Source organism: Penicillium vulpinum (assembly GCF_028829585.1).
Source record: "Penicillium vulpinum strain IBT 29486 chromosome Unknown utg000004l_segment0_segment0, whole genome shotgun sequence".
Taxonomy (NCBI): domain Eukaryota; kingdom Fungi; phylum Ascomycota; class Eurotiomycetes; order Eurotiales; family Aspergillaceae; genus Penicillium; species Penicillium vulpinum.
The window spans coordinates 5,738,310-5,758,872 of NW_026643244.1; the positions used below are offsets into that span (position 1 = coordinate 5,738,310).

General features: G+C 46.7%; 7 protein-coding genes across 7 annotated transcripts; 5 read left to right on the forward strand and 2 right to left on the reverse strand.

Moving 5' to 3' along the window:
• Positions 1-609: 609 nt before the first annotated feature.
• N7479_010642 (putative GABA permease) lies at positions 610-2,631 on the forward strand (the record flags this gene model as incomplete). The annotated part of the gene is made up of 8 exons (XM_057258333.1): positions 610-726; positions 775-845; positions 907-930; positions 990-1,079; positions 1,135-1,217; positions 1,278-1,675; positions 1,748-2,077; positions 2,149-2,631. 8 exons carry the CDS (start codon positions 610-612, stop codon positions 2,629-2,631), a joined length of 1,596 nt encoding a protein of 531 aa, XP_057105791.1.
• Positions 2,632-4,082: 1,451 nt separating this feature from the next.
• Positions 4,083-5,180, reverse strand: N7479_010643 (uncharacterized protein; the record flags this gene model as incomplete). The annotated part of the gene is made up of 4 exons (XM_057258334.1): positions 4,083-4,178; positions 4,237-4,702; positions 4,761-4,894; positions 4,950-5,180. 4 exons carry the CDS (start codon positions 5,178-5,180, stop codon positions 4,083-4,085), a joined length of 927 nt encoding a protein of 308 aa, XP_057105792.1.
• A 3,118-nt stretch (positions 5,181-8,298) lies between these two features.
• Positions 8,299-8,913, forward strand: N7479_010644 (uncharacterized protein; the record flags this gene model as incomplete). The annotated part of the gene is made up of 1 exon (XM_057258335.1): positions 8,299-8,913. The coding sequence occupies one exon, from the start codon at positions 8,299-8,301 to the stop codon at positions 8,911-8,913; it is 615 nt and encodes a 204-aa protein (XP_057105793.1).
• Positions 8,914-10,748: 1,835 nt separating this feature from the next.
• Positions 10,749-12,800, forward strand: N7479_010645 (putative MFS transporter; the record flags this gene model as incomplete). The annotated part of the gene is made up of 7 exons (XM_057258336.1): positions 10,749-11,172; positions 11,246-11,463; positions 11,512-11,685; positions 11,740-11,846; positions 11,905-12,341; positions 12,401-12,529; positions 12,586-12,800. 7 exons carry the CDS (start codon positions 10,749-10,751, stop codon positions 12,798-12,800), a joined length of 1,704 nt encoding a protein of 567 aa, XP_057105794.1.
• Positions 12,801-13,598: 798 nt separating this feature from the next.
• On the forward strand, positions 13,599-14,848 carry N7479_010646 (TauD/TfdA dioxygenase family protein; the record flags this gene model as incomplete). The annotated part of the gene is made up of 4 exons (XM_057258337.1): positions 13,599-13,827; positions 13,881-14,210; positions 14,268-14,642; positions 14,694-14,848. The coding sequence occupies 4 exons, from the start codon at positions 13,599-13,601 to the stop codon at positions 14,846-14,848; spliced, it is 1,089 nt and encodes a 362-aa protein (XP_057105795.1).
• A 1,431-nt stretch (positions 14,849-16,279) lies between these two features.
• N7479_010647 (Major facilitator superfamily domain general substrate transporter) lies at positions 16,280-17,917 on the reverse strand (the record flags this gene model as incomplete). The annotated part of the gene is made up of 1 exon (XM_057258338.1): positions 16,280-17,917. One exon carries the CDS (start codon positions 17,915-17,917, stop codon positions 16,280-16,282), a length of 1,638 nt encoding a protein of 545 aa, XP_057105796.1.
• Positions 17,918-18,685: 768 nt separating this feature from the next.
• N7479_010648 (Major facilitator superfamily domain general substrate transporter) lies at positions 18,686-20,290 on the forward strand (the record flags this gene model as incomplete). Its single annotated transcript, XM_057258339.1, has 1 exon — positions 18,686-20,290. One exon carries the CDS (start codon positions 18,686-18,688, stop codon positions 20,288-20,290), a length of 1,605 nt encoding a protein of 534 aa, XP_057105797.1.
• Between the last annotated feature and the right edge of the window lie 273 nt (positions 20,291-20,563).

Here is a 20,563-nt window from a genome sequence, read left to right on the forward strand (position 1 = left end):
CCGGGTCAGAGCATCCTGTTTCTCCACCTCGGTGCATCTTCCATATTATTTCCAGAAATTATGCTTTTCCTATAGACATCCACGAATGATAATGCTTGACATGGTATGACCTGAATATCCAAAAGTACTAAAAGTACGCTAACAAGCTAAAAGTCTACACTAAGTTCACACACAATATCTAGCAACGCACGACCATACAAGAAACATTTAATTAATTTCCACTCAGCTGGGGCTTTTTCCGTTCGGCTTCCGGGAGAGTGACTAGCGCTCCCGACGGAAACCCATCTTGTTCTAGTTGGATATTTTGGTAATGTCGGTTACATCGCTTAGAGATAAAGAAAAACCTCGTAATATTCAACACACGCCACAATTGTTCTGACAATGGCAAAGTTCATTAGCCGATTTTTCCCTCGTGCAACCCCTGCTCTTGCATTAGCGCATAACAGTGCGCTCCCAACCACATGCAAGTATGTTCCAATTTGATTGCACTAGTTTCATACTTTTTTGCCCCCTGGACTTCTATGGCTAAAGGCAGAGATTCTTCTCCTTCGATCTGTTGAATCTGTTGATTTTGCTTTTTTTTCCCTTGTCAGCAGTTACACATCCATCATGTTCTCTCAATATTCGAAGCAGATGTCTTCGGGGGGAAAGGAGATGACCGAGCTATCAAGAAAGGAGCTTGATGATGCCAATCTCGCGCGCATGGGCAAACGCCCCGTATTGAAGGTAGATTTCCTTTGAGAATATGCATCGGATGAGGGCTAACAGGAACAGCGCAACTTTGGTCTGATGTCTATGCTGGGTTTCAGTTGTACAATTCTGATTACCTGGGAGGGAATTGTCGTGTAAGTGATCTTGATGATGAATATTAAGTCTGAGGAAACGTTAGCTGACGACTGTGAATAGGCTGTTCTTGCAAGCATACCAAAAGTAAGAGACGTGGGCGAGGTATCAACCCCGCAGTGCATGCAGTGCTGACAGTTACACAGTGGAGGTCCAGCCGGAGCTGTTTATGGATTCCTTTTCGTTTGGGCTGGTGTCGCAGCCAGCTTTGTGATTCTGTCGGAGTTGGCATCAATGTACGGAATTATCTGTCTCTCTCTGCTATATCTACTGAGACTGATTGGTCAATAGGGCGCCAACATCCGGAGGACAGTACCATTGGACATCCATGTTAGCCCCGCGATCATGCATGAAACTTATGAGTTATCTGACAGGTGTGGAGAAGCCCGCTGTACAACATAGTTGTGCAAAACTAACGCTAACATATTTCACAGGTTGGCTTACTGTTATTGGATGGCAAGCCACTTTCGCAACCTCGTGTTATTTGGTCGGTACCTTGATCCAAGGTTTGATTGTGCTCACAAACAGTTCATATGAGCCCAAGAACTGGCATGGAACTCTTCTTTACTGGGCAGCTGTGCTGTTTTCCGTCGCCATCAACAGTGTTGGTGGTAAAGTTCTGCCTCGATTCGAGGGCATGATCTTGATCCTCCACATCCTCGGCTTCTTCGCGATTCTCATCCCCTTGACTTACATGGCCGATCATGGAACCGCCAAGGAAGTCTTCACCCAGTTCCTCAACCTGGGCGAGTTCCCATCCCAAGGACTGTCGTTCTTTGTCGGAACCGCCGGCTGTATCTTTGCGTTTGCCGGTGGTGATGCCGCGGTTCATGTACGTCTCTCTATCTCCTTCCCATCATTCAAACATTGAGGACTGAAACTAATCTGAATTCTGAATCTCCAGATGTCCGAAGAAATTACAAACGCTGCCGTTGCGGTGCCCACCTCCATCATGCTGAGTGTCTTGATCAATGGATCCTTGGGTTTCGGCATGTTGCTTGCCATGCTGTTCTGCAGCGGCGACCTTGGATCGGCCCTAGATTCACCCACCGGATTCCCCTTCATGGCGATTTTCCTGCAGGCGACAGGATCCGTAGCCGGAACCGCCGTCATGGCTTCGATCGTCACTACCATGGGCGCCACCACCTCCGTCGGCATGTTGGCCTCTACTTCGCGTCAATTCTGGTCCTTCGCTCGAGACCGCGGCATTCCCGGATGGCGACTGTGGAGCAAGGTAAGCCCCTATTTCCTACCAGCTCTGAGCACTTATCAGGATCATCGAGCTAATTATGAATTTTTCCTTAGGTCACCGAGGACTCTGCGGTCCCCATTTATTCCGTTTTGTTGACCTCTGTGGTTGCCTGCCTCCTCGCGCTCATCAACATTGGCTCGCCCGTCGCCTTCAACGATCTCTGCTCCATGTCAATCTCCGGTCTATACTTGTCATACATGGTGGTTGGCAGTCTTCTCCTCTGGCGCCGTTGCACGGGTGGTATCAGCTCTGCTCGCAACAGCAATTCTGAGGTCATCAACACTGCCGGTGCAAAGCTCGTCTGGGGTCCCTTCCATCTGCCCGGCATCTGGGGTATTCTTGTCAACGCCTGGGCTTTGATTTACATGACTATCGCTGTCTTCTTTACCTTCTGGCCAACCTCTTGGGTGGTCACCGTTGAAACTATGAACTACAGTGTTGTCGGGACTATGGGAACTATCGTCCTCAGTCTGATCTATTACTATGTTCGCGCGAGAAAGGTCTATAATGGACCCATCATGGAGCATATTATGTAAAGCAGTGAATCTGGGCTGGGAGGTATTTTGTGATTTTGTGAGTCGAAGCTTGCCAATGTATATAATTTGTGATGTTTTGGACATATGTTAAGTTGCGCGGCCTTTTGGCTTGATCAAGAGACAAAAGCTTGTGTATTCATTGAATCTTCTTGCGAATCAAGGTGCCCATTTAACTTGTTGCTAGACTCAACTCACAGTGTAATGACGAACTTGGTGCCATGTGGATCGGAAGTATAAGTTTCCTGCATAGGGCAATACATGAGGTCAAGGGACAGTACGTCAAAGCTCACTGGGCAAAGATCGGCCAACCTAGGAGCCACGAGGATCGGCGTCCATGTTTCAGACGTGGATCGAAAACGTGGAAGTAAAGTAATAAACTTAAAATTAGACCCACGCATCTGGGCCAAGGTTCGATTTGATGCGGATGACCGGCTCATACTAATATCAAAACAAGGTATCACGAATGTCAGCATTCTCGGCCTCAAGTTGTTGCACCAAATTGGATTTATTCTTTGATAAGATATGCAAGGAGATGCCCTTTTTTCAGGTATCTATGGTCTTTGATCGATGCTCGGCTGGAAGCAGACATTTTCAAACACCCGTGTACGAGGTTGAGACCATGACAAACCATTTTTCGGAAGACCGAGGAAAAGTAGAGATAGTATTACCTTGCTCAACAAAGCGGTGTGCTAGTCAGTAGGCGCTGTTGGATGTGACAAGAAGGCGTTCCGCCCAGTTGCCTTTTCTAGGCACCAAAACCAACACTAAAAGCCACATGCAAGGGATGTCACAACCCTATCACAACTCTATCACAAATCTATCACAACTCTATCACAACTCCATCACAACTGGCGCGTGAAGGATTCCAGGCAGTCAAAATCTGTCATGTGATCGTATGGTGGCGTCAGGAAGGCTGTTTTAGATCTAATCGATAGATCAAGCCTGCAAGGCGTGTGTCCTTGCAGATCATTCGACGGGATTACTTCCCCAGGTCTAACATGTAGAACAGATCATTGCACGGATTACGTCTATATACAGACTAGGTACGTGTTACAAGGGCTATGCGATTTTATATCAGATTTTCATGGGCGTCGTAACTAGTTAATTGCAGGATAGCACCCCAACAGACAGATCGAGGACCGGGATTCGTGAAAACAGTGTAGGCAGTGCAACTTTTTCTGCAGAGTCTTCAAGGAAAGCAGCTCAAATCAAATCAAATCAAATCGAATTTCTCTAATCAACACATTATCATGGTATCATTAGTAAAAGAATGGTATCAACGCCTCCCCGAAAAACGAAGCCCAGGTATCAAGAGCTTATAACCCTTTAAATAGAACTTTAACGAGAAGGGAGCTTGCAAGAAGCAAGTGAGAAATGTAACAAGAGGAACAAACACGCTAAAGCAAACGAAAGGCCAAACTTGGCATATCAACCGCGGGTATGAATACTCATCAGCAGTCGCTCGACAGCTGGTGGTGCATCTGCAATGGATAATCCTCGTATTGCAAGTTGTGGGCAGGGGGCCATGCACAGAGCGGCAATTGGTCCTGAATCAAGTATTAGCGTTTGCTGTTTTTTGGGGGCGGTTTTCTGGATTCCACTCACAGGACTCTCGACCTTAGTCAATGTAGGATCGATATCGATATCCGAGCTCCAAATTGCAGGGTCCATCTGCTGGTGCGACGAAAACGCTTCGGGTTTCAGGATGCTCCGGAGGTATTGATCAATGGCAGTAACCATCTCTACTGGCATGCCGGAAGTGGGGTATGGAGGGTTCGTAAAGCAGTCGCTTGCGACGGGTGAACTGCACATCTCGTTCGTGTAGGAGTAGGGGGACGGGTAGTCATCAACAGATGCGGAAGACTGGCTATGGCCTCTGGCATACTGGGGACATGACATTGAGGAATCCATGCTTCCTCCCCATAGCCCGGAATAATCGTTGGTAGTATCGGCTTGGAAGGGAATTGGAGGTGAATTGGCTGGTTGCGACTGGACCTGTTGTTGCATGTTTCCTTGACGAGCCGAGTAGCTGTGGGCGTATGACGTATTTTCCTTTGGTGCTGAAGTTGTGCTTTTATTCCGATCAGTTTATGAATTCAATTGTTCCAAACGGTATGGGGGTCACTCACTGGCGACCCATGTGCTGACTCAAGTAGTCCGAGCGATGGAATGCCTTTTGACAGCCTTTGAAAGTGCAAGGATACTTCTTCTTAGGCTCATGGCTGAGTTCATGTCGTCTGCGATGTTCGGCTCTGGTAAAAACCTGAATGATGGCGGTTAGCGAGATGATCCATCGGCAAATCCCGAGGGTGACTCACCTTTGAACATCCAGGGTACTCGCAGGCGTGGACTCGCTTCCCTTTCATTGCTTTGCTGACACGGTGGGCGTTTGATTGGCGAGATGAGGTAACATTGACAGGGCTGGGATACAGTTCTGTTTGGATTGCGTTGTTGCTGGGGTTTTCTAATGTCGAGGGTAGGGAAGTAGGACATTTAGGGTAAAATGGAGGCGGGATAGTGGTGGTATATGGGTTGCTGAAGGCGGACATATTGTAGGCGCCTAATGGAAATTTACTGTGTGGCTGACGATGCTCAATATGGCCATCCGGGACGAAGTTAGAAAGCACGTTTGGTTGTGAAAGTCAAGCGTGATAAAGATGAGACAAAGACACAGATGGGGAAGAAATAGAAAGGGGAAAGGGTTTTAAATGTAAATAAAATGTCAGAATTTTAGTGTCAACAGCTCTATGGGTGGGTATGTCGGACGGCCTCGGTCGTATCTAAACCCTCAACCTAGGACGCCGATCAGGTGCATACATATGTAATTAATAACATAATCAATAAATAAACTAACACCCAAATAGTCAATCGAAGAACGCCTGAAACGACCCAAAGAAAGCCTAGTCATAATAATTTTCCACCAGGCAGGGATGTATCGGACCAAAAGTAAATGTAGCGCCGTTTTGTGATTTTTCGACAATGACGGGGGGATCACCTATCAGTCGATCAGAGCCTCAGCCTCCTGGATCGTTCACCCACGTAGCTCTAGTTGCACATCTTACAAAATTTCATCCTATTGGGTCTTGATACGCCCCACTAGGCGTTTATGGGTCAATGCAGCCGCCTCGAAGTGTTCAAGTATCGCATGTTCCCTGGTGTTTTCTTAGGAAATAATACGGCCTCACCCACTCCCATTCCATCTTACCTATTATACAGCGAAAGAACCGTTTCGTTTCGACGGTGGGGCGATCGGTAGCCCTGATGATAGATTTGATGTCGATCAAAAATGAACCCCATCAACCAAGGGGCGTTAGTCCGTTTCCCCAATGGAGTATGATGTAGCGTTCATCGTCAGGTTAAAGATGTCAGGCTGTGTGATTATTTTTGGCATGCACGTGGATCATTGCGGTGTAGAGCCAGTGGCATGTTGCAGTACCCAGGCAGACTGAGTTTGCAATGCATAACCAACACCAAGAGAGATCTGTGATTGGTTCATGTACACCCATGTTATGATTGAAAAAAGAAAAAAAGAAAAAGAACCAAAAGGTGCGGGTTCACACATTCCGAGGTCGATCTGCACCCGAATAGTTGATCGACTCCCGTCGACTTTTCGCTAAAGAGGCTCAACACACCCGGGCGATATCCACTTGGTCGAATACGCATATACGCGAGGCCATGCTGACCAATGAATCTTCTGCCTTGTATGGATCCACTCTCCGCCCGAGCTTTGGGTACACGCCCAGGTGCTGTCTATCATCCACCTCGGTATATGTACTTCTACCCTTCACCCATACTTTCTGCAGACCTATATTGGGTTGATTTTATGCAGAACCCGGGTGCATTTATCGTAAGCTTTGTTTTTTAGCTTACAAAAGACTCAATAACCCGACCTCATATCCTAAAGTTTCTCAGTAAACGAGACCCACGATCTAACCTGGAAAGTTACATCGCCGAGAAGCTGGGGTCTTACTACGTGGGGGCCAATACAACACAGATGACTATCCATTCCTTAACTGTAAGAGCAATCTAATTTGTAGGCCACAGGCCAGTCTCATTATCAAAGAACATCCCCGTTCATATATAATACTCGGGAATCGGCAAAAGTATTTGGAATTGAAAATATATTTGGAATTTTTGTTCGGGGATTGCCAATTTAGCCCAAGTCTCTCTCCACTTCCCCGACTAAAAGGTTTCAAGCAGTGGCCAGTGCGCATACATTTATTTGGCCATTTACCCTATCTGAATAGTATACTTCTCATATTTGTAGTACTCCATAAGTAGCCATATTAACCCGCTATCTTAAACCTTTGACAGTCACAGTAAGTAGTAATACCTTATTCGAGGTAGAAGGAGACTTGTCCGCCAACATTTTGGGGGAACTCCTAAGCCCGACAAACACCGACGTCGAACCAATGATGTCAACATAAATACCCCGGCAAATCAAAGTCTAAATCCAGGCTTACATGGCTTATGTGATTCTAGCCATTGGCAAGGATTATTTTAATATCTCACAGCCACGTTGCTTCGCCTATGCTATTCCGGGACTCGAGGGTCGGAGATCGGCATTCGGAGCCGTGAGTTGGCCATCAAGTGGTGAAGTGGGGCTGGATATAATTTCCAGTGTTTTCTCTTCTGTCCATATGTTGTGCATCATAGACCGTTGCACTTGGAGAGTTCATAATGCTTGTGTGAACAGCCTAATCTACGGATAAATGACTCGGGTTGGGCTTATAGGTGCCCGTGGACGGAATATGGACCTCGGGAATAAGCACCTTGAACATAAACTACAAGCCACCCGTGTTTGCGCCCGGGAGGATCCATCCAGGAGATGTCCAGGGGTATACCCGACGTTTTCCCGCTTAAGATAAGCTATATCAGACGTTGACCCTTAATCCAAACATTGCTGTGAATACCGCGACAATGATACTGGGAAATGAATCTAGAGATATGTAAGCTATGAATTTTACTGGTTTATATATATATATTTTTTTTACTGTCAGTCAATGGCAGCGTGGATGAAGACTACTGTTTTCTAGCCCGAGACCCACACGGAGCTATGCTTCGAGATCTGCCAACCGAGGCACAGGTCTTTATCAAATGATAACAATCATGTAAGCAACCCTCAGTATGCGGATGCTGAGCTACCAAAGATGAAGGTGAAGGTGATTCTGGTGACGGCGTTCTTTGAAAAAAAGAACAACTGCCTGTCCGGAGTCTCTAACAAACGAGAACTGCCCTTAGGCTTCCATGTCACGAATAACATAACATATATATTATTTCTAGGCGTCTCCTATCTTCTAACTGCGTGAATTGATTTCAATCCAAAAACCGTGCGGTTACATCAACACCACACCCTTTGTGGAAGAATCGAAAAAATAACATAAACATATAAATATGGGGGATCCCGACCTCGTCATACTTGCCGAGCGTATATGAGACAAAACACAAATTCACTCGGAGCACAGAGGACTTGTGCATCCGATCATATTCCACGGGTCATCGGGACACGGGCACACCGCCCCAGCCCTCTGGTGATCACATCCCTCCTTTAAACTTATCTGCCATCCCATTGCATTTCAGAAGTAATATTCCTCTGAGAAGTTCAGCCGGCTCACAAATCATTTTTTTGCCTCCGCGATTCCAAGTATTCTTCGCAGTGGAGGACCAATGGCGTCTTCCCGCAATGTCGATACCGTCGGTTCTTTCTCTCAGGAACAGATTCTCGGCATTGGAAGAACAGGTGTGGTAGTTCGTCGCGGGGAACTTGCCATCAAACTACCTCTCAAGTGGAGCACGAGCAGCGATGAGGAAGTTGAAGCGAATATCGAATCCCTTCAACACGAACAATCCATATACAAGCGCCTGGGAAAGTGTGATGGCGTCGTTCCTTTCCTATGTTTCTCTGAGACAGCCACCACACTTCGCGTGATGGAAAACGGCGACCTACGTTCCTACTTGAGACAGAAAAGGCCGCCGAAATATCTCCAGCTTTCTTGGTTCCGGGCAATGGCTCGCACGCTTGCATATATCCACGAACGACGAATTATTGTGGCAGATATTGCCAGCCGCAACTTCCTTCTCGACTCTAGTTTATCAATCAAACTCTGTGACTTTACGGAGTCCATCAAACTGCCTCTCGATACGTGTATCGAAAAGGCTGACTTTGGAGGTTATTCTATACGGACAGATATTGGGCAGCTGGGGTCTGTGATGTACGAGGTTGTTGTTGGGGAGAAATGCGAGTTTGATATTTTTAAAGACATCTCTCCAGAACTAAGTTGAGGTAGATGGCCTCGAAGGGAGGATCTTCCTAGTACACAGGGTGTCTGGCTTGGTTCGATAATTGACAAATGTTGGACTAAGAGGGCATTCAGTACTGCTTTCGATCTGTGTCAAGAGCTGGAAAACGCTGGAATCGAGAACGGGCCAGATGAGATATTGTGGCCGTCTAGGAACTTGCTACCTACCAATGGTCCAGCGGGTCACGACGTCATACCATCAGCACAGCTTCTGCTATATAACGACGTTGGCGATAATGCTTAGTGCATTTACGATTTACACTTGGAGTCGGAGGCATAATTGAGTCCTTCCAAATTTTGCACATCGTGACATAATCAAAAGGTCAAAAAGCAGGGTACCGGGCGGCGATCACCAGGACGGATAGTTGAGAGTACATTATCATTCGACACGCGGAAGGAGTTGCGCCTACTTGTTATTCCGATATCAAAATTCTTGAATTTCAAGCGGCCTTTGCCTAATTCTGAGCTCGCTGCGAAGCCCTGTCCTCTGTACCTAATCAGCTCCTTGTGTCGTTGAAACTAGCCGCCAAAGGATGGAAGCATCATCCCATATGACGAAGAACCTGGGGGCCTGACCCATACAGCGTAAGGCAAAAAAGCATGGAATGCTGGACGTCGAAGATTAGTGTCTTCGAATGTGCTACAGGCGGTAGGCTAGATGAAGACAGATTCAGCTCAACCGCCGCTCAATGCAACCGCACGAAAGAAACTGGGAAGTGGAGACGTCTGGATGGAGGGCGCAGGCGCAAAACTCCGAGGAAGGGAGAAAAGGGGGTGGCAGTGAGCGACCGATGAAACCACGGCGGGGTGCGAGTGAGTGCAGAAAATAGGAGGGTGAATTTTGGTAAGAGAAGGAAAGGTGATGTAACGATGGTAGAACTGGGAGCGAGGGTTTTTATATACCAGAGGTGGTCCAGGGCGGTGTTCACCGGACGGCGTACGGGGCAACCATGCCGAAAGCAGCAAAACTACTAGGAAGGAAAAGAATTTACAGGTGCTCGCATTACAATTCTAATGCTCATTTGAACTGGGTTTAGACTGTTCAAGTGCCATACTGATAGGTCTGGATTAAAACTCCGTTCCTCGTTGGAACTAGACTTAGTCAATAATGACTAAATGTCTGGCTCCTCACTCTATTATTATATGCACAATTATTGTGTTGTGAATCGGCATTTGAACTATTTCTACGGCTTGTCTTACGGGATTCGATATCAACGGCGATGTTGGTAAGATCGCAAAAGTACTGACAATATTTGGCTGGAAGCATTCATTGATGAACAAATGTTTCAGGGCTTAACTGCATCGTATTTCTCTCTTGTACCCAGGGAATTGGCGTCACGCTGCTCACTAACGAACATTTTGAAAGGGAAACAGGACCAATCATGGTAAATGATCTCACTGATAGACATTTGAGAATTTGCGCTTTTCTCGGCAAATGTATTTATTTCGTCAACAGTCCCTCGTTGGATAATATGTGTTTAGTCGTACTTTACTTTTGAGTTGGATAAGATGTGGTTTTTCGACGGAATGATGCGATCTTGAGCCACCAAGATGCCATTACCCCTAGCTTTTCACCCGTGTTGACCCTGAACCCCTCACATCACAACCAACAGAATAATTGTTCGATACTTGGCCTTATGATGCGACCAAGTGCCAAGTGGACTGTGATCAGAAAAACCATGTCAAAGGCAAACTATCCCGATGAGATCGTCACTCCAGGATGTATAAAAAGACCCCAGAGAACCCAAATTTATCATGGGCAGAAAGAGGAGTTCAATAATTCTCACAACTCGGTCAGAGTAACTTTAGTTCCTCAAGATGGCCACTGTATACACCGCAAAGAAAACCCCAAATGAGTCCATCTCAGTTCTCAAAAGCACAGACACAGACTCATCTACTAGTCTTGAGATCGCGCCCTTGGGTGGACCCGGGGAGGAACGTCGGTTTTGGTTTCAGAGAGGAAAAGGCTATAACCCTGAAGCAGTTGCGACCCAGCCGTCCGTCTATGACAACCCTGATACTGCGAAGGAATACCAGCCCCGGGCCGACTGGGAGAATCTTCACCGATTCGACCCATCTGCCCGGTGGACATGGAGCGAAGAATACAAGTTGGTTCGCAAGATTGACCTTCGCATCATGGTATTCACTTGCCTCATGTTCATTGCTTTGGAGTTAGATCGGTCCAATCTAGCACAAGCTTTAACCGACAATATGCTTCCCGAGTTGAATATGACTACGAATGGTAAATACAGAATCGGAGTTTTCTCTTCCATCTCATAATATCCCGGGGCTAATGGGAGACTTTCTATCTTCAGACTACAATCTTGGTAACACGGTGTTTAAGCTCTCATTTCTCTGTGCCGAGCTTCCCTCCCAGCTCCTCAGTAAATGGGTCGGGCCTGATCGGTGGATTCCTACCCAAATGGTTCTTTGGTCTGCAGTTGCCATGGCACAGTATGGGCTAAATGGAAAAACAACATTCCTCTTATGCCGTGCCCTGCTTGGTATTTTGCAAGGTGGATTTATCCCAGATGTAAGTTGCTCACATTCTTGTTATAGGTCACTGCTAACAGACTCGAAGGTGATATTGTATCTTTCCTACTTCTATAAACACCATGAGCTCTCTTTGCGACTCGGGTTCTTTTGGACGGCAATGAATATTGCGGATATTCTTGCTGGATTCTTGGCTTTCGGATTTTTGCATCTTCGTGGTGTGCAAGGACAATCGGGATGGCGCTGGCTATTCTTGCTCGAAGTGAGTAGGCATCTCATATGATTCGAGAGGGTAAATCACTAACGTCCAGGGTAGGGCCTTCTGACACTTCTAATTGGTCTATCTGCATACATTTTGATGCCACCAGGACCATGTCAAACCGCTAATTGGTCTCGGGGTAAATCGGGCTGGTTTACTGCGCGGTAAGTCATTTCTTTTCTCATGTGCAAATGCTCGCATTGTTACTGATAGTATTCATAGCGAGGAAACCATCATTGTTAATCGAGTGATTCGGGATGACCCAAGCAAAGGATCCATGCACAATCGAGAACCTATTACGCCCAAACTACTTTGGAAGAGTCTCAAGGACTATGATCTCTGGCCCATATACATCCTCGGACTCACCTTCCAGACACCAGTAACCACCCCCAAGCAATATCTAACTCTTACTCTGAGGGGTCTCGGATTCGATACTTTTGTGACCAACCTCTTGGTTATTCCCAGCGAAGTGCTGTGTATTTTCTTCCTTCTACTCCTCACATACATCTCCGAGGTTAGTCGCCAATTAACATTGGTATCTATGATTGGGCAAATATGGATACTTCCCTTCTTGGTCTATTTATATGTGGTCGACATCGAAACCGCGAACAAGTGGAGTGTGTGGGTTGTGATGACACTGCTACTGGCATATCCAAACGGTAATCTCATCCCTCCATATCTGCTGCATACTTTGGTATCATTGCTCACAAAATCACAGCGCATGCCATTCAAGTTAACTGGAACTCCCGCAACTCGAACACTGTCCGATCCCGTACAGTCTCGGCTGCCATGTACAACATGTGTGTCCAAGCATCGGCAGTCATTGCTTCCAATATCTATCGCGCTGGTTCGTCTAGACTTCCATTTCTTTATACATTTGTCCGATATTCTAATTAGGTTCAGATGACGCCCCCCGCTACCGCAGAGGCAATGGTGCTTTGGTGGGACTTGCTGTCTCGAATATCTTCATCTATCTATTGACCAAGGTATACTATGTTTGGCGCAATCAAAGCCGCGACAAGAAATGGAACGCCATGACCGAAAACGAAAAATTAAACTATTTGGCAACCACCAAGGACGAAGGAAATAAACGGCTGGATTTCCGATTTGCCCATTGATTATGTTTCAGAGAATCAGGCATTTGACAGATTTATATGTGAAATAAAGGGGAAGGTCCAGCTTAGTCCGTCGGAGCATTGAGGTTACTCCGTACATCTCGATATTAAAGCAATAAACAACTTTTGATCTCGCTTAGGCTGTATAATCCAATAAAGCGCATTATGATAACTAATTCACTGGAGCCAGGTGTCAGATCTAAAAGAAGATGCTCCCCTGTTTGGTCCTATTGGCCGGACCCTACATGACGTGCTTGAATAGCTCCTATGCATGAACGGAGTAATGTAAAGTACCTCCGACCAACGAATACGTATGCAGTTAATAAAATAAGCGAGCAGTGGAATTATTTTGGATTGATCTGATTGCACATAGCTTTTGGCTCTATCCCATGTAGGTATAGTGTGTTTTGTAATCAGCTATGTTGCGCAACCTCCATCAGATATGATCCCATCACAGTGACATTTCTAGATGGCGGGATGTCAGACAATTCCTGGGGAAAATGACGAATTTCAACTTTGACAGCAGAAATTGACTGTTATCTACCACAATGATCAATGTATAAGACGTGATTTCACTCTAACTGTGCGACAACCACGTTCCAGATCTGCGGGGTTGTAACGGTGAGGTCTGGGCACGACAATGAACAGATGTCGCAAGCGGATAATCGGCAAAATCCAGTGCGACGCGAAGTATAAGATGGATGCCATGGTCCTAGCTTTCATCTTCCAGCATCAAAAAACCAACGCTCTACAACAATCACGACTATATCCAACACACTACTATATCTAACATCCTGAACCATGGCATCCGCTGTCACCGAAACCGCACCTACGGTGGTCCCCATCGTCGAGGACAAGATTACACTGACAGGCCTCGCACGCGAGCCTCTCAAGTCCAATGGAACCCTCGATGCATTTGAGTCCTTCGACGTCACTCCGGTCATTGGAAGGGAATTCCCCAATGCCAACTTGAAGGACTTCCTGCGCGCCCCTAATTCCGATGATCTGCTTAGGGAACTTGCTCTAACCAGTAAGTTGCACACGAGAATTTGAGTAACAGATAGAGCTAACAGAACATCTCAGTCTCCCAACGAGGAGTGGTATTCTTCCGTAAGCAGGATGGTCTAACCGACGACCTGCAAAAGGAACTTGTCCAACGACTTGGTGAACTCTCAGGCAAGCCAAGCACCTCTGGTTTGCATATCCACCCAGTAGCAAACTCTGGCCGGGAACACAGCGTTAAGGATGATGAGATTAGTGTGATCAGCTCCGCAAGCTGGCAAAAGCTGTACCAGATCAAAGACCAGCTAAAGCAGAGTGCGCGCAAAGAGTGGCACAGTGACATCACCTTCGAGCCCATTCCTAGCGATTATACTCTCTTGCGTCTCACAGAGCTTCCTAAAACCGGTGGCGGTAAGAATCTCTTGTATACTCCCTATGAAGTAGTCCAGGACACTAACCCTCTTCTAGACACCTTGTGGGCCTCAGGTTACGAGGTTTACGATCGTATCTCCGAGCCCTACCAGAAGTTCTTGGAGGGCTTGACCGCAACCTATGCGCAACCCGGCTTCAACGAAATTGCCAAGCGCAACGATTTCACCATCCACCCTGGTCCTCGTGGTGCACCTGAGAATGTCGGCGAGGACCTCCAAGCCGAGCACCCTGTCATCCGTACCAACCCTGTCACCGGTTGGAAGAGTGTCTTCGCTGTCGGCACACACGTGCAGAAGGTCAACGGTGTCACCGAGGCGGAGAGCCGTCAGCTTCTCGACTGGTTCGTGAGTCTCATTGTTGAGAACCACGATCTCCAGGTGCGCAATCGCTGGCAAAACCCGAATGATCTTGGTAAGATCCCCCGTGAAATTTCGTGATCGCTGTATCTGACTGTTGTGATAGCTATCTGGGATAACCGATCGGTATACCACGCAGCTACTTGGGATTATAAGGGACTTGGCCCGCGCACTGGACACCGTGCTGTCGGCCTTGGAGAGAGACCCTATTTGGATCCCAAGAGCATTGGTAGACGGGAAGCACTCGCCAAGAGCGCATAGATGGTTTTATCATAATCCCCTTTAGAAAATATTTTGTGATGCAATTTCATGATCTTGTGTCCAAGCACAGTTTAGAAGTGAATACGTTATTTTGCCTGATACAGTACATATACTACATCATGGGAATTTTGATCGTCTTGCCTTCATAGTAGACCTCCGCAAAGCCCATAAATGGGCCCGGACCTCAGGCCCAAGGCCCAACCAGCAGTGGGCTATGGGCTTGACCATCGAAGCCCAACCCAACGCACAGCCCATTCGTGGGGGCCCATAAGACCCCCATTATAGCCCAACAAAGGGGGTTCAACTAGGATCTTGTAATCGCTGTGTTCTGACCCTTCTACTGATTGTATAGACTTTAAATTTGAGATATATAATTGAAATTACTATATAAGTGTATACTCTAGTTTTAAATAAAATCCAACCTGTGGAGGTCGAAAAAAGGTCAATATATGCTTTGATATCAGATATATATTTTAGATCTACACAGGAGCACTACCACTTTCTTAGTGAAACTATAATTTATCAAATTTCTAAACCACGCGTTTCTCGCGTTTTTAAACGTGATTAACATATTTTACTATTAATTTACTATATGTCAATTACAATAATAAAATATGGCCCCTAGGTAAAGGCGAGAAACGGGGTCTACACATGTAGTAATCAAAAAAAGTTACGTTTTTCGGAATATTTGTATTGTTTGGTGCTTTTTGGGCCCTATGGGCCCCCATTCAAAGCCCAGTGGGCTTTCACCCCGGGCCCATAGCCTACCGGTGGGCCTAAGGACCGGGCCCAAAACCCAGCCCATTATGTAGTTGGTTGGAGTGGGTTGGGCTTTGGGCTTTGTGGGCTTTGCGGAGGTCTACTGCATAGTGTACAAACTTCGAGTACTTCTTAGTATTTCTTGGAAGGTCTGCTTCATCCACATCCAGTAGCTGTAGATGTATTCTGAATCATACATTTATTTATCCAACCTTTGATGATTCTCGGCATTTATGGGTTCACGATCCACCCATAGATCCACTCGAGGGGGACTCCCGAGACAACTCGGGAGCACGGGCCTCAGTTGCCTAATATGGCAATATGTATTTTCCCAATCTGGAAAGATATCGGATATCGGATATCGGATCGAGGAGTGGAGGTCTCTCCAGATATTGTATTGATTTTGTGACACTCTGTGGGGTGTGATACTCAAAATAATGGTGTTGGTGGCACACGATATCGCTCCTTGTATAGATCCATGCATGTGCGCAGGGAGTGCTGAGTCATATAGAAGCATTTACCTAGGCATGCCCAGGTTACATGCTGGGTGATGATAATGCTTCAAATTTGCTGTTCCCTATCTATATTCAACCTGCAATTTATCAACGTATTTTTCGCTGGTAAATCTAGATTATATATTCTCCGTATGAGCCTGGAGAGTTAGGTCTGCAACTATGCGTGAGCCATCTCTCTCTCCGTAGCAACGAATTGCCAATATCGATCTGCAGACATCCTCCTCCATGACTTTCCCCAGACAACAACACCAAGGAATGTATATGTACAAAAGAACGAAATCAATGACACCGAGATAAAACAGTTTCGAAGACCCACTGCTTCGATCCACGGCGTAATGGCGTAGCTGAAGCTGAACCCTATTGTATTCCGGATGATATTGATGGAAACAAAGGATTCACCGGCCATTTCTTTGAAACAATCGACGGCGTATGCCAAAGATATCGCACTTGCGCAAACGACTCCAAAGGTGGTGACACCGATACCGATGATCAAAACCATGTAATGTGCCTCTTGACTAGCCCCTACTCCCCACATGAGCAGCCCTCCTGCAGCAATAGGTGCAGACAATAGAAGACCCCACAGCCTATGCTCTGGTTCCCGGACACCTCCATTGCGCTTTGCCAGTGTGATTGCGAGAGAATCTGAAATCTTTCCCGCCCAAAGGGATGCAGCGCCACCGAAGACGAAAGGGGATAGATAAGCAACACCAACCATTGTCGGAGGGAAGTTGTAGGGCGTGGATCCCAGAATACTCGAAATTGTCGCATTAATCACGCTATAAAGCGCTAAGTTTGATCCGTATAAGAGACCGGCCCAGAGAATATTAGGAAAGTAGAAAGGAATTTTTATCGACTGCCAGCTCTTCATTGCCATTTGCTTATGAGTTGGACGACCTGGCAACATTGTAACCAACGCCAGTCTCCGCCGACGAGGTTTCAGATCTGTGGACATAATAGTCTCACCTAGCGTTGTGGCTGCCCGAGTCTCGAGTCGCTCTGTAGCAGTAGTTCCTTGCTCTCCATTGTCATCCGCCGGGATAATCTCATATTGCTGGACCCCGCTCTCGACTGTGTTTCGGAAGTAGATAGAGTCCTCCATGAAAAAGAATAGGATCAGTGCACATATGCCCAAAAAGATGGTTGCAAGGTACATAACCCATTTCCAGTTCAAGCCATCTGCTATGAACCCCGCGAGAAAGGGAGCAATGAAGTTTGATCCGAACAGGACAAAAGTATATAGGGCCATATAGTTTCCTCGTTCATGGGCGAAGAAGATATCCTGGACGGACAATTCTGGTAGAGACTCTACGGACGAGCAGAATAGTCCCAGAAGAACGCGGTGTGCGTACCACTGGCTGGCACCATGAGCCAGCGGCACCCATAGAACTGGCCCAATGGAGAACACAATGGTTACAAGGTAGACCAACCTGCGGCCGTAGGTCATGGCAATAGGCTGCCATAAAAGATTTGCCCACCCTTGCATCAGCTGCATCAACCCAGTGCCCAAATTGAGGTCCGCAAGACTGACTTTTTGGGATTCAGATATTTGTGTCATGATGGAGAATTGTGCAGCCGTGCATATTCCAATAGCAAATGTGTATAAACATACCATGCCGATGTTGAGATTTTTCCATCGTTGCGATCGATTGAGGGGGTCATTTGGATCTGTGCTGGGTTGTGGTTGTAGAACTATTCCTTTCCGTTGGCCAGATAAATTGTTATCGTGGGCTACATCAACGAGGAGGATAGTTCCAGGTACATCCTCATGTTGGTGGCGCTCTGGCAGATGCTCCATATTAGGGGCTTCCACGGATTGCGGAAGTCGTGATATGGAAGATTAGACGAGAGTAATTGAAAATGCTCCTAATTCGAGCCTGAAATTAATATAATAGCATTGAATCAACCTGGATTGGAAGTCCAGTGCCCAGGAGATCACATGTAGAGATAAGAGCTCGGATAAGCAAAGTTACCCAAATAGGCAGGCGAGCCAAATAAGAAAGCGAGTCAGCCATCTGCCATCGAGGGCGAGAGATAAGCACTTTAATAACGTCGTTTCTATATATTTCTCTCATCCGTAGATTAACATAGACGCCTTTAAAAGTAAGGCAAGCCAATCATCACCATTTCAATACGAAGAGACTCGCAGACTTGTCGCCCAGAGCTATCCATATACCTTTTACGACTCCGCCGACTTCCAAAGTCAATAATAACACATAAAAATATGGAGATCAACATTTTTCGAGGCAATTGAAGACAAGGGATAGACAAGTGGTCCAAACATTCTCAACTAAGGCTGCCAATATCCTCCAGGATTGTGGGGCAGAGTACCTATTGAGCTACTTGTTTTTGGCTTATATCTCCAAAAAGCGCTATAATTCTACAACGCGGGGTCAGTACCCACTTGGCACGCGTATCTATACCGAAAGCCCAAAAAATAGGCTTGATTAGGCAGGCGGCATTATCCTAATCTCTATGTGTGGCAGGGGTTTCGGATAAGAATGATGAGTATATAGGTAGTACATGGACCCCTGTCTGCTAGTTTGAGCCGGAGAAACCACCCAACATGGCTTCCTCTGAATTTCAAGCCACGGATATCTCTCCAGACCTGAAACATGACGCTCAACGCGAGTTGGTCGAGAGTTCTCAAAGGGCCACTCAACGAGAACATGATCTGACCATCCGACAAGCCCTTACCAAGCACAGAAGTGCCGTCTTCTGGGCGGCATACTTCATTCTTCCTGGTTTCGTGATTGGTTATGATCCAACAATCCTCGGCACTTTGGTCGGTGTTCCACAATTCCGAAAAGACTTTGGATACGAACACCCTGTTGGATCAGGCAACTATGTCCTCTCTTCTTCTTGGACATCCGCATTTCCCTATGCACCAATCATCGGCTTCTTGGTAGCGCCGCTTTGGGCAGGATGGTGCGTCGATCGCTTTGGACCCAGAAAAACACTGTTATGCTGCACCACCCTGTCTTTGGGAACTCTCTTGATGGAAGTTCTGGGTAACTCTGCAGGCCTTATTTTTGCCGGAGACATCCTTACTGGCCTCCTCACCGGCGGCTTCCCTGTCCTCGGACCCGCATACATCGGTGAAATCCTTCCTGTCAGTCTTCGAGGTGTCGGACTGGCAGCCAACAACTTCGCTCAGGTGGCTGGGTCATTCATTGCCATCGGTATCTTGCGTGGAACAGAAACTCGGGCGGACAAATGGGCGTACAAGATCCCTTTCATCACGGAATATGCTTTCCCTGTGATCTTTATCTTAGGAGCACTCTTTGCCCCCGAAACGCCCTGGTTTTTAGTGAAGAAAGCGCGATACGAAGAAGCAGAAAAATCCCTGAAGCGCACTGGATATACCGAGGACCTCGACGATACCCTAGCTCATATGAAGGAAACCATTCTACTGGGGGAGCAGTGTACATCCTCAGCCACCTACCTTGATTGCTTCAAGGGCACAAACTTCCGACGTACTGCAATCTGCTCAATCTGTTACAGCGGTCAATTTTTCTGCGGAGTGAACGTTGTGTCTTCATATGCTACATATTTTTTCCAGCTAGCAGGTGTGACAACAGACCAGGCCTTTGATCTTTCTCTTGGTATGTTTGCACTTGGTATTGTCGGAAATATCATTTCCTGGCCTTTACTGTCAATTTGGGGCAGAAGGCTCCCCTACATTTTAACTACTTGCGCAACTGGAGTTTTGATGTTTTTGATTGGATTTTTGGATCTCGCACCATCTTCCAATACCCCCGCCTTATACGCCAAGTCATCCATGCTGCTTGTCTTTTTCTTCATTTACAACTTTGGTCTCGGCCCTCTTGTTTATGCCTTGATTGCTGAGATCCCAAGCACAACAATTCGTGGAAAGACAATGGGTGTGGCATGTGCTTTTGCCCATATCTTTTCCCTTGTTCTTACAGCTGCCCTTCCCTATGCAATGAGCCCTCTTGAGGCAGACTGGGGTGGCAAAATTGGATTTTTGTTTGGAGGACTCAGCATTGGAGTAATTATCTGGGCCTGTTTGTGTCTACCAGAAACCAAGGGCAGAACGTTCGAGGAGCTCGATATTCTCTTCGAGCGAAATACCCCAGCCTGGAAGTTTGCGAGCACTGACCTAACAAATTTTGATCGTTTGGACGGCACTCACGGCGATCAAGCATAGCGGGGGCGTTTGAATACCAGCAGCACATGCTAGGTGCGTATAGGAGAAGCTCTCACAGCGTCCTGCAGAATGTGTATAGATCCTCCGATCTGTACATTCTCTTTTAGTCACCTTGTCTGTGATAGGTCAGCTTTTTGAGATATGAACAACATTTAATGATCATTTTTTTCTATCTCCTGCCCTTTCAATATGCCCAAGGGGAAATGCCAATATTTACCCAGATGGTAGTTGCGACCATTGCGCTTCAAGTAGTATGGATACACTGCATTGATG